Below are 13819 nucleotides of genomic sequence, written 5' to 3'. Positions count from 1 at the left end.
TGCTCTGATTGGTTAATAAATAAAACACCGATTGGCCAGTAGCCAGGCAGGAAGTATAGGCAGGACAAGGAGAAAGGAGAATTCTGGGAAGTGGAAGGCTGAGTCAGGAGACACTGCCAGCCGCTGCCATGAGAAGAAACATGTAAAGATACTGGTAACCCACGAGCCATGTGGCAAGGTATAGATTAATAGAAATGGGTTAATTTGAGATAGAAGAACTAGATAGCAAGAAGCCTGCCATGGCCATACAGTTTATAAGTAATATAAGTCTCTGTGTGTTTACTTGGCTGTGGGACTAGTGGGTGAGAAAGATTTGTCCTGACCATGGGCCAGGCAGGACCAGGAAAACTTCAGCTACACTAGAGGAAACTGAGATCTTCCCATAACATGTGTATATTGTCATTCTGTCATACCCCCTTTCCCATATTCTGTTGTTCAGTGCTGACTATATCCAAAGTACCCATTAGCACCTCCAAGCATGCTGGGATTCAGCATAGGCCAACCTGTTCCCACAGGGGCAGTCTCCCCACTGATGGTGACCTCACTCTTCACCTTGCTCAATCTGAGGAGGATGGGTTCATCTGAAGTTCAAGAAACAGACACTGATTTGGTTCCCCCCACAAAAAAAACATTTCATTTATTTTACAAATTGAAAATGAGCATTTCTCTTTCCTGGCTTCTGCCCACTCACAACACACAGTTCTCTAGCGTAGGTGATGAGAAAGCTCTTTGAATTACAAACACCTTCTGTGGAACAGCCTTGCTGTGGCTGATAAAGACTTCTAGGGCTACACGCCTTCCTATTCATTTCTCCGTGTCTCCTTTGGACGGCTTCTCCACTGCCATAGCTCGGAGCTCAGTCCAGAAAGCCACTTCCTTGTCTTTCAGCTTCTGGGCTTGCTGAGTGGTGTCTCCAATCTGCAGGTAGCCTTCCTCCTGGTCATACTCTGGCCAGTGTGGCAGTCCTTCTCCATTGGGGTTCCTGGGAACAGAATCAAACAAAGGCCCTTAAAGCTGCTATGGGGTCCTCACATTTCTCTGAGGGTTATGAGAATTCCTTGGCGTATCATCACCAAGAGGTCCTAGAGCACCAGAGACTCCTCCAATCTTCTGGGAGCAGCCCAGCCATTCTTAGGGAGTTCTCGCTGTCAGAACACTATGGGCACTCACTCAGATTTTAGAAACTACCCCTTCCCATTGGGAGTCTCCCCAGAACCCCACATCACTCTCCATACCCACTCCATCTTTTTCACCAGCCTCACCCATTTCGAGCAAAATGGCCCCAAAACTTCATCATCATCTTGCTGAGGTTGATTTCCTCCTCTGAGGCACCCTCTGTGGGGAAGAAGAGAGGAGTCCTTTCCTGATCATGGTGCAGGGCATGGGCAGTGTTAGCATAGGCTGGGGTGTTTAGAAATATAGTCTTCACTTTTACCATACACCTGCTGAGTCGGAATCCCCATTTGTAGAAGAGTTAGGCTGAGTGTTCTATTTAAGTCTGGAAATGACTAGTCTAGGATTCACAAATGGACATGTAGTCTGTCCATGAGCTGCCTTTGTTTCTCGTGGTGACCTGCTCTTCCCTCCCTACTCAAGGCTACAGTGCTAAATCCCAGAGTCTCCCTTGGCTCCTAGGTTGCTGACTTGGATCCTCTCTCATTCGCATAGATTCTGAACTATACCAAAACTAGTAGTGTTCCAAGGGGTCACCAAAGTAGGAGACACTCAGAGGTACTGGTGTGCTATGAATAGCCATGATGTGAGTCATAGGTCACCTACACACGCTGGATATCAAAGTGCTGAAGATATTTGTGAGAATTTTTCTTTAAATATTATGTTAGTAGAATTTATAAACTTTGATATTTTGACATATAGGCAGAGATATGGAAATGCATATGTTAGACCCTTCCCAAGCATTAACTTTCTCTTCTCTCACATTCTAAAGGCTCCTGCAATTAGAAAATCAAATAGTGGTGTTTTTGCCTGAGGCCCTACAGATGGCACTCCACTTAACCTGCTGATATCACAGGTTGGGATCAGAGAGGAAGAGAAGCAGTGGAAACTGCAGGAGATAGCTCTGTCTTTGTTGCAGTTCGGATGTGAAATGTCCTTGTTACGCTTGTGCATTGGAACACTAGGTCTCCAACTCATGGCACTGTTTGGGAAGGCTGGGGAGCTTTTAGGATGTAGAGACTTGTAGGGAGTAGGTCACCGGCATGAGCCTTGAGGTTTATAGCTGGCTCCACTCCCTAGTCCCTCTCTGCGTCTTAACTCCTAATGCCATGTGACCAGCCAATGCCATGCCCCTGCCTCCGTGCTTTCCTCACTATGGTGGACTGAGGTCCTTTGAAACCATAAGTGGGAATAAACTCTTTCTGGTGAAGTTGCTTCTTTCAGGCATTTTGCCACAGAAATGTTTAAAGAGACACTTGTTTAAGGCCACCAAAGCAGGACTAGAACTCAAGGCTTCTAACTTGAAGTTCAAGCCAACAGGGAGCTATTACCTTTTAAAAATGGTGTCCCCCAAACAGAGTAAACGTCATCACCATGGTCTGCTATCACCGTCTTGGGTCTCATGTCAGACACAAAGCTTGGACGATACGTAAATTCATACATGTAGGTGGGGGCTCCAGCATCTGAGAAGACATGGACTCATGTACAGTGCATGTTACCAGACATACATGGGTGATATGAAGTCCTCTACCTCTGCTCACCACCACATGCACAGCTAGGAGAGAAACAGAGCTTTAGGGAATCCTTAGGGCTTGCTTGAGGTTGATGGTTGAGGAGAACTGGGATTTGAACAAGGCTTTCACTAGAGGCAGGCTCAGTGAATACAGTGCAGGCAGTGTGTGCCTGGATGCATTTCAGTGATGATATCCTGTGCTCCTTCACTCTGAGCAGCTCTGCACCTAGCAGGCATCTTCTTTCAGCCTGGTTTTGAGCATCTCCAGTGTTTTCCTCAGTCATCCAGAAAAGAGTGATGCAAATCCAAGCCACCTGCCTGACCATGAGGTCATATGAATGCCAGTCTATGAAGAAAGCGAGAACTCTGTCTCTTAGGCTTCATGAATCCATGGAACTTGGGATTCTTATTTGAGCAGGCTTGGCTGGGAGTGTTAAGGCCTTCAGGTGTGAGGGGAAAGTGAGTTTGCCTCTCTCCTTTGCCTTCCTCTCTCACTAGCAAAGACATCATGTCTAAGCCCACGGTACCATGGCTCCTGCCCACTGGATCATTGGATCAGCTAATTACTTCTGCTATGTACTAACCCATGCATCCCAGGGACTTCAGGACCAGTGGTCATGGTAGGGCATAGATGCCCACAGAGACGTGAGCGACTCTAGAGAAGGAGAAGGCTCCAAAGCAGGGAAAAATCTGTCTCCTTTCCCTTGCTTGCATTCAATAAGAATCGTGAAAAATATAGAAAAAAATTCCTCATAATTTCACCACTGGCAGTCCCTTGATGTTTTAGCATATATCCTTCTGTATATAAAACTGGGACAATATTATCCAAGACATTCATTGTAGCTAGTTGCGCTGGCTAGTTTTATGTCAACTTGACACAAGCTGAAGTTATGTGAAAGGAGGGAATCTTTACTGAGAAAATACCTCCATAAAATCTGTCTGTAGGGCATTTTCTAAATTAGTAGTTGATAGGGTAGGGCAAAGCCCAGTGTGGGTGGTGCCACCTCTGGGCTAGTGGTCCTGGATTCTACAAGAAAGTAGGATAAGCAAGCCATGAGGAGCAAGCCAGTAATCTGCACTGACCCATGGCCTCTGTATCAGCTCCTGCCTCCAAGTTCCTCCCCTGTTTGAGTTCCTGTTCCTTCAGTGAATGACTGTGATGTGGAAGTGGAAGTCAAATGAACCCTTCCCCTCTCAACTTGTGTTTGGTCATCGTGTTTCATCACAGCCACAGCAACCCTAACTAAGACACCAGTATATATGTTTATAAAGTCCTGAATTAAAAAGAAAAACTGAATGGTTAGAAAGGGAAGTTTAAACTAGAGAAATATTTCCTGGACTATTCCTTGAAATGAAGCAAATGAGCTGGTAACAAGAAAGGGTCCTGGGAGGCTCCCCAAATGGTGCCTGGGAGAGCACATCCCACTTTTAGGTGGGCTCATGCATTCATAACATCATACCTTACTTGCATTGCACAGCCTTGGGACAGTGTTGGAAAGTCCCAGAGAAGACCCACTTCAGCCCTCAATCTACCCACACCTGTGTTACCGAGTTGGCCAAAGGATAGGCATGGATGACAATCGTCTGTAGACCATCTCTCCTCATGTCCCAGCACCCTCTGCCTCTGCACTTTGGGTCCTGTCTAGCCTTTGATACTATGTGGCTCCTTCTACTTTTTCTCCAGCCCCACTCCTGTGAACAAGATACCCTACAGCAACCTCTGACCTTGAACAGGTTCTCTGAAGGTTACTTTTAGGTATCAGTTTGAGTGGATTAAGGCCTACCAGAAAACCATAAAGCATTATTTCTGGGTGTGAGCAGGCTCTTTACAGGGGAGACTGGAATATGAGTGTGGTACACTAATGGGGAAGGTCTACCCTTAGTGAGGACACGTGTCCTCTGACCTGCTGGGCATCGCAGAGAAGAAAGCAGAGAGAAGGTAATGTTCTCTCTCCTGGAGCTTTTTCTCCTGCCCCTGAACTCCTGCCCAGGACTCCGGGATGCTCACATTTGGACTTTGAGACTTACACCAGGGGTCCTCAAAGGCCTCTGAACTCGATTAGACCGAGAAGCACACCACTGGCTTCTCTGGCCCTGAGGCTTTCCACCTTGTGCTCACTTTGCCAGAACCCTAGGGTCTCTGATCTGTTCTGGCCTCAGGCTTCTTGGCCTTAATAATCCCACAAGTCAATTCCCCCAATATATCCCCTCTCATCTGTCTATCAGTTATCTATATCCTACTGGTTCAGTTTCTCGTCAGACTATGCCAAACTTTCCAAGTGTGTACACTTTATCTCTGTACACACCTCACATCATCACATAAGTTCAAATGTACTGCCTAACCTTATCCTGCTCTGTCATAAGACAGTGCAGCTTTATTATCAACCAATCAGAGCAACACATATTCCCAGGGTACAGAAAGACGTCCCACAACACTGAAATAGCTCTCCACTGTGTGCTGATGGGTGTGACTAGTTCCTTCAGTCCTCATATGGGATAATCCTGAGATGTGTCCTCTGCATGGTTCTAAGAACTCTCAGCTCCATCCATCCATAGTAGACACTTGCTTGGCAGTGGACCACTGATCAGCCTCTTTCCAGTATCATATCCTCACCTCCCTAGGAGTGTTTACTGAGATTGACTCCCAAATTGACTACTTGTGTTTGTGCCCTGTTTCAGAGATTCATGTAATAGAAAAAAATGTAAAACATACCCTACACCACCTCTGGGTCATTTGGAATGAGCCTCTGAGTCCCGACCCTCAGCAGTTTCCACATCTGACTAGGCTGGGAGTCAGTGTCCCTCTTTTGTCCAGCCCCAGGGACTCACCTCTATGGTAGCGGGCCACAATCACAGATGGCACAGCAAATAAAACATCTCCCATCATGTCTAAAAAGAGCTTTTTCTTTTTGTTAGGGCAGTCTGATCCTCCCAAATATTTCTCAGTGGCCACTGGAGTCAGTTCCTTGGAGATGTTCTGAAATAAATCAAGAAAGAGCCCACCTCCACCAATGAGCAATGTGATTTTTCCAGCCCATTGAGAAGACTTCTGTTGACTATGACATTCTCCTTTGCATCCTTACTCTGGGGTGCAAACTCCAGATTCCAGTTGCCTTTGCCCTACCATTTAATTGACCTGTGACTCAGGGAAAGCTCCCAGCCCTTCCTTGAATCTCAACAATTTCCCATGGTCCCACTTGTACTTACAGTGAGTGGGTAAGACTTCCATAGGAGGGATGTGGCTGTCTTCTGGTCCAGTTTGTCCTCAGAGAGTGGATAGCCCATCATCTGTTAAAGAAATGGTTAGTCATTTGTAAATTGTTCGGAATTAATGGGAATAACCAAACAGGCTGACCAGTCAATCAAACTGATGCAGAGTGAAGGTATTCACAGGCCTTGATATGCATGGGTTTTGATGAATTAGACAATAACAGTTAGCTTGGTGGATTTATCCAGAAAATGAAAGAACACAAAAGAGATTAAAAACATGTTTAGCAGAAGCTGATTGTGTTTGAATGTGTGTGTATGTGCCTGTCTAGTGTGTGAATGTGTGTGTAAGTGTATGTGTGTGTATGAGTATCTGTCTGTTTATTAAGCTGGACTATACACAAAGATCCTTTACACAGTGAGAGAACATTAAGACCAGGTATTTAGAAGTTGAATAGAACTCAGGGACAGAGGGCACAAGACATCCCACCACCAAATCTACAAGCAACCATTATGACTATCATTTGCTAATCTCTGAAAACCTTCTGTATTGAGAGCTGCAGAACTCTTATCATGTGTCGATGTGTGCAAACCTCTGCAGCCAGAGACAACCTAACATCAGCATGGCTGTAGAGGCATGACCTATCCCCGTGCCATGTTTACCTGGGAAGCTCAGTGCTGCTGGGAGAAAACCTGGGGTTGTGCAGACTGCCCCTGACCTCTGCTAAAGCAGCTACTGTAGAAAGCTTGCAGTTAAAAAAACGTTATGATGCTCCTTGAGATATTAATGCCTCAACAAAAACAGTTTCCTCAAGGACCAGGGAGTGATTTGCTATGATTTTTGAAACTTCTATGAAGTAAAAACATTTGGGGAGAGCGTACTTGTTCTCTCTGCCAGTCTTTCTGGAAGGAATCAGCCCTAACTTCAGTAAGCACTCAATGTCAACTTCCAGCTCCGAATCTTTCTATGAAGAGAAGGATGTTTCTTCTGCAGAGGAGTGTGGACTAACACTTCTGTTTCTGGCCACACTGACTCATCCTTCCTATCACAGTGGCTCTTTGAGGACATCACAGCCTTGAAACCTCTTCCACTATTGGTGCCAGGGATCAGAGTTAACTTTGTATTGATCTCTTCTCTAGCGCACTTATACTATTAAATGAACCCTATATATTGTAGTTGAATGTGTATTTTTCTTTGTTTGTTTTTAACACAGGAAAACCCCATTTTCCTTTGGGATGCCAATTTTCACTTATGTAAAACCAGTCTTCCCTGGCCTTAGTCAGTGTGCCCGTGGAGATCTCTGGACATGTGAGTTCAACTCCAAGGCGGAAGCTGCTGAGCCCAGCCTGACTCCTTACTCTAGCTCCCACTCCTTCCTAGGTGTGTTTAGTTATTCCATCTGAACAATTTCCATCACTTCTTGGCCTTGGGGCTAAGATCAAGAGCAATCTGGACAACTCTCATCACTACAGATCTCTCACCCGGAGCTTTTTAGGATTCTTTAGGGAAAGGCAAAGAGTGTGGGGAGAGGAACTCCTAGGGCCGCACTTCCCAGGTCACAGCTGGACCATCTTGGAGAACGTTTCCATGGAAATGTCCACCTGTGACAAAGGTAACAGCTTCCTTGGATTCAAAGAGACGTTCAGAAAAGGAAGAAGTCTTGGTCGCAGGTGATGAGGGGTTCTGGGGTTAATCCTGGGAGGTTGGTACTTTCTCACCGTGGGAATAAACCAGCCAAACTCCTGCTTGTTGATGCCCACGATGTAGGGCACAGTGTTGAAATTCTTCTCAGCCAGGATCTCTTCCGGTGCCTTTGGCAGAAGCACTCCATCAATCACAGTGGTCAGGAAGGGGTAGCTCTGGGGAATAAAATGGCATGTGGCTATTTACTTCACCAAACGTCTGTGTCCCCTTTGCTCTCTGTCTGATGGTCAAGCACTCACTATCAAACTACATGAGCATGGGCAGTGGCCACAGAAGCTCAAGGCCCCTAAAGGGACTAAGTTTCTGTGCGGGGATAGAACTCTGACTTATGGATATCTCTGATAAGGTGATGGGGAGTTGGTAAATTCTGGAATATTTGTGTATACATAATGAAGTTCTATAGAGATGGGATCTAATTAGAAACATCAAATTCATTGACATACTTTTTAAAGACTTATTTTGATTTTAGTTATGTGCACATGAGTACAGTTGCTCACAGAGGCCAGAAGGGGCACATGGCTGTGAGCCTCCCAACACTGGTGCTAGGAACCAAACTCAGGTCCCTGCAACAGTAGCAAGTGCTCCTAACCTCTAAGCCATCTTTTTGGCGCTCTCACAGATGTTTGAAGACATCTAATACATTTTGACTGTAACTTGCCATGGAAGCCCATTTGTGGAATTCTTACTCCTGGCACCATGTTGGCACTCAGAACACTGGGGACTGTGGAGCACAGCGCTGTTTAAAGAAGCAGATCACTCTGCACTGCCATGGGAAAGGTGCCTCGAGGAACATAAAAGCGTAGATTTCTCTGGCTTCATTTTCACAACTGTGTTGTCTACTACATGTTTTTAATATTCTTCCTCGTGTCAAGAGCCCACAGATTCAGCTTCTCTCTCCTCTTTTTGCAGCTTCACCAGACATTACAGGTATCATATTAGCACTTTGCAGGACAGTCCCACTTACCTGTAGACAAGTCTCTTCTTGTGGAGCTAATGTATTGCTGACATTGTCACCAAACTCATACCCAATAGTTCTGTACCGAAAACCGGAAGGATGCTCACTACACACACACACACACACACACACACACACACACACACACACACACACACACACACACACACTATAGCACTGGTGTGTTTAGTTACACATTCCCTATTCCCTAGAGCCCTTTTAAACAAGACATCAGTGACAGCACCAAAGTGAGGGAAATGATGCAGTAAACGGACAAGAAAGGAGTGAGGGAGATGGGAGAAGCAGTGTGCTGCTCTGATTTAAGATGGAATTTGGGTATCACGTGACCCAACCATTCACTGCTCTACCCGGGAGCACACACAAAGTGCTTCCAGCTTATTTGGGCACTCAGAAACACATTGTTACAAGTGGCTCAGCCACAAGTACAGAATGCAGGATTAAGATAGACCAACTTCACCCATCTGTCTGTACTTAAATGCGAGCTCTCACTCCCTGAGGACCAGAGCCCCTTACCTCCAAGTTGTCTTCCAAGAGCCACAGAAACTGGAAAGGACTCATACTACATCGACAGACATTTTAATCTTATGTCTTACCATTGATGAAAAGTATTTGGAAGATTAAGTGGAGACTGGTTTATATGTCACCAGCTGGGAAGCTGGTTATGGGTTTGATTAAATGGTTGATCTAGAACTCTGGTAGTGGGACCCCCATGAAGTAAACCATTGAACACAGGCAATGTTCAGCACAGTACTTGTCCCTGGAAAAGGTTCAATAAGTACTAGACACTATTTTCCCTGGCAGAGTTATTTTATCGGTTGGGTCATTATGGAACTACTCTTTTGTGCCATATTTCTAGCTCCATGTTCCATGCACAATATTTCCCTCCTTGGAGACCAGAAGGAGTTGGGAGATGCCTAGTCTGCAGATCATGGTTTCAAGGACCTATGCCCACTCTGAAAAGATGAATGAATGACTGTTTAGCTCTTGCTGAGTGCAGTTCAATAAAACAAAGCAGACCACCACAAAGGTCCAGAATCTAATCCATGCTGTAACAGTATAGAGCAGGTTCTGGGTGCAACTACTACTGCCTTAGAAGAGGTGTAGAGGGCAGAGAGGGCTAATAAGGGAGGCTGCAGAGAAGCAGAGAGTGTGAATGGAGCAGGTGCTTTTGTTCTTGGTAGTGGACTTCGGTAATGAAGAGTGTTGAAAGGTGAAGAAGGATTGTGATTTCTCAACAGTGAGCAGGGCACATGGAAAGGGGTAGAGGTGTTACTTTGCAGGGCTATCCCCAGAAATGCCAAGAAACTTGGGTATGGATAAGTGAGAGCTTTAGGGAGAGTGTCACAGGGCAGATCCCATTTTCTGCACAATAGCTGGCAAATCACAAACACTCAGATCAGTTATGTGCTGGCTGATGTCGCTCTGTATGCTGTGAATGTGTTGCTCTGATTGGTTGATAAATAGAATGCTGATTGGCCAGTAGCCAGGCAGGAAGTATAGGCAGGGTAAGCAGACCAGGTGAATTCTGGGAGAGGAAGACTGAGTCAGGAGTTGCCTGTCAGACAAAGAAGAAGCAGAATGTGAAGGCAGAACTGTAGACACTGAACAAGACAAGTAGCAAGTTTCACAAGACAAAGGCCGCTGCAAGGAGGTGGGAGGGCAGGACGAGGTGGGAGAGCAAAGTTGGAGTTTCAGCTGGGTGCATCCATCAGCCAGAGCTCCTCAGTGACAGCTCCTAAGATCCTTACCCAAACATCTTTGCCGCTTGACAGTGGAAGGTTCTAGTGTACCCTCCTCTTACAGGATCATATTGTGAGCAGGAAAGGTAGATGAGAAGGGGATACCAGAGCCCAGGAGACTGAGTTGTTTATTGGGCACACTCGCTGTGAAGAACAGCACTGAGTGTGGTTTTGCTGGCTACATTACTCTGGCAAGTGACTACCTTCTCTGGGCCCCTGCAACATGCCCGTAGAGTATAGTTACCATTTCACAAGGAGAACTCTGGGCTTCATAGTTACTTGGAGCTTAAAAGTGTTAAGACTCAGCACCTGTAATGGAAAAGCAGTGATCCTTACCTCTCTGGGGTCTCCAAGCAAATCAAGAGCAAAGAATTTCTGTGAAGACAAAGGCAGAAGATGTGGTGAACAGACCTCCCTCTACAAAGACTGACCTCTAGCTACACTCCTGAGTTGTGAGGTTCTCTGTCTTGGTCTTCCTTGGCTTGGCCCAGTGTGGGAAGACTTGAGCTCTACTGCACACAAGCACAAGATGATGGAGTAAGACAAGGCAGAATAGGCAAAAACAAAGAGACAGACCCTAGCTCTGGAGTCCATACTCTCAGTGTGCCTACTTTTTCTTATATTTTATTTCTTCTTGTGTCACCAGGAGAATCACTGAAACATCTGTCTCTAAGCTTTAGAAATCCATTATATCTTGTTGGATCATTTTATGAGAACCTGGTATGCCAGGACATCCGGGCAGTGCCCCATGCTAATGGGATGTTATGGGGTCCAGTAGTATCTTCCAGCATTTAGGGCTGAGAAGGAATGAAAGCAAGACCAAGGGACAGGGGAGTCAAAGTTTCACGTTCCTCTGACTTTGCACTCACACCTTCCCAATGCAAGGAATAGGTCACATGGCCCCAGATGCTGTGTTTTCTTGGTGTTTGTTCTGACAAGCTTCCCTGTGATAACAGAGCATCGTGATCATCCGTCTTCTGTGTCACCCTCCTTTCACGAATCTTAGCTGGGTGTAATGAATCTCACCCATTAGGTACCTGGATAGACATCTGAATGGATGGGTGGTCATATGGCACACTGCATATTGGTGAATCTGATGAATTCATTCATAGAGGTAATTGATAATAGATTATTGTTTTGTTGGAATGGATTGTGGGGTATACATAAACAGGAGCTGGATAATGCATAGGTATTAAAATGGTCAAGAAAGGATAAATGAAGCACTATAGATGAGTTGATATTGCATTTGTGGAAGTACATCATGTTTGAATAGATAGATTAACGGCTGCATAAATGGACAATGGATGGGTAGATGAATGAATGGATGAATGTATGATTACCCTAGAATCATAACACTACTAACTTATAATTGATAGTTTTTTGCTTTTCCTTATTAACTATCTCCATTCTGGATTCCTCCTGATTACATACTTAAAGAAAAAGTAGAGGAAAAGATAGAAATTAGGAAAAATACTTGCAAAGTTCTATTTGCTAAAGTTAATTAACCAACTGTTAGACAAATTGTAGCACTTCTGAAAACCATTGTGCGTAGTATCTCAAGTCCTAAAATTTAAAATGGTTGTTACTTCTGTGAATAGAAAATGCTTAATCTATTAGAACACCTATATATGCACCTATAATAATGCTAAAATGATTGTTTTGATAAAGCTGGGGTATTGTTAATCATATACAACTTATTTTTTTCAAAAAGTTAATTTTGGACATTTTTGACACTGAAACTATTTCACAATAAAAAAAAAACTAACTTGTATCAGAAGGCTGACACTGTCCCTGAAAGGACCCACATAGTTTGCTCAGGGCATGAGGGCCACCACACCTAGGACAGCAGTGTGGGGGCCACGGAAACAGACACACCTACCATTTTCAGTGTCGTTGCCAGGAGTTCCTCCTCTGTCTTCTCACGCAGACAGCGAACTATATCGGCTGATGTAGTGGCCTCACACCCTGTAGCAAGGGCGACTTGCTGCAGAGATCACAGGCAACCGTAGAGTTAAATGGCATCGTCTCTGCCCTCCGTGAACACAGAGAGAAGGGCTATCTCAAGATCGTTGTTGTGGGACGTGGTCACAGAAAGTGGCCAGCAGGTGAAGGCTCTGGGCTAAGCAGCACTCCTTGTTTACCAACTTGGATTGTGACATGAGTCACTTACACGTTTGTGACTTAGTTGCCATTTCTCTGATGACATGGTATGGTTATCTGAAAGCTGACCATTTTGAGAATGACTGTGGGCAATGGTGGCTAAAAAGCACAGAATCCCGAATACTACCTTTTGATTTCATACCCCACTGTTACAAAGAAATGCCAACGCAAAAATACTCTTTGTTCCCCCAAATCACAGAACAGAGCTACTGCTCTTGGACCAAGGGGCAGTTTGTAATCTCAGTGGCAGGCGTGGTACCCATGTGGCCTGGAAGTGAACCGGCTGGAGGAGGAGGCACAAATGGATACAAGTTGACGGTGGTAAGCATGGGCTACGTGCATAATCAAAAGTAAGAGATCCTTGGCTCATTCTGTTCTCTGCTCATTCTGTCTGCTTTGGCCACATCAGCCTTCCCTCACTCCCTCACACATGATTCCCCTTTGCACAGGACATTTGCACATGCTGTTCCTTCTTGGGATATCCTTTGCTCACTGGGTAAATATGCCTCTTTTTTTTTTCTGATCTTTCTGCTGACTTACCAGTCACATTCTCATTAAACATTCCTTTTGGAGTCTTGTGATTTCCTAAGATTTGGTTATTCTCTTTCCTTTATACATCTTCTCATTGTTGAAATAGTGCCATTTGTTTGATCACACAATTAAAAAAAATCAATCTCCTTCACAAGAATGGATGCTTTCTAAGTTACAAAGCACACACACACACACACACACACACACACACACACACACACACACACATGAATGAACCAATGAACACATATTCTAGAAACCAACCCCTGGCTACCAGGGCCTCAGGGAGGAATAATTATCCCAAATTCATAAACCACATGCAGAGCACTAGAACTCAGATTCTGACAAAAACATGTGTAATTACAGGCCACTGATCACTGTCCAGTGTAGTAGTCTGCCTTGGTACACTTGATCAGTGTGTTCAGTGCTCATTACACTGAGCTGGCAGTCCACTGTCTGGAGCTTGAGTCTCAGCTTGACCCTGATCACTTGGTGACCTTGATAAATCATGGCCACATTCTGATACAGTTTCCTAGCTAGAAACTGAGAGAATGAGTGAGGTCTCTATTGTTCTTTCAATACTTGGACATATCACCTAGATCACACAGCAGGAAACTTCCTTGAAGGTTCTTGAGGATCTTAAAATGGGCCTCCCAGGTGACCTACCTCAGCCCCACGCCTGGTATTCTCCCTGAATAGACATGGAGTGAGGGCCACACCACTCTCAGAAATGGCCCTGTGGAAGAGGTTCTTGGTCAGGGGAGATAAAACCTGGGAAGGAAGAGGGAGGAGAATTATGCTCAAGGGAGATGGCC

At 45.1% G+C, this 13819-nt stretch overlaps 1 protein-coding gene across 1 annotated transcript in view; it reads right to left on the bottom strand.

Moving 5' to 3' along the window:
- Window positions 1-804: 804 nt before the first annotated feature.
- LOC128104253 (liver carboxylesterase 1-like) overlaps window positions 805-13819 on the bottom strand; it is a 28983-nt gene continuing 15968 nt past the window's right edge. The window contains exons 6-14 of the mRNA XM_052729096.1: window positions 13671-13775; window positions 12193-12297; window positions 10650-10688; window positions 7613-7753; window positions 5894-5974; window positions 5516-5663; window positions 2505-2636; window positions 1263-1335; window positions 805-982 (exon numbers count right to left, since the gene is read on the bottom strand). Of these exons, the coding sequence (XP_052585056.1) occupies window positions 805-982; window positions 1263-1335; window positions 2505-2636; window positions 5516-5663; window positions 5894-5974; window positions 7613-7753; window positions 10650-10688; window positions 12193-12297; window positions 13671-13775 (1002 nt within the window). The remainder of the gene's footprint in view (window positions 983-1262; window positions 1336-2504; window positions 2637-5515; window positions 5664-5893; window positions 5975-7612; window positions 7754-10649; window positions 10689-12192; window positions 12298-13670; window positions 13776-13819) is intronic.

The sequence above is a fragment of the Peromyscus californicus genome, unplaced genomic scaffold, assembly GCF_007827085.1.
Source record: "Peromyscus californicus insignis strain IS unplaced genomic scaffold, ASM782708v3 Scaffold_8__1_contigs__length_139910024, whole genome shotgun sequence".
Lineage (NCBI taxonomy): Eukaryota > Metazoa > Chordata > Mammalia > Rodentia > Cricetidae > Peromyscus > Peromyscus californicus.
Note: the sequence above shows the minus strand (reverse complement) of the source record. Positions and strands in the feature narration are given on the sequence as shown.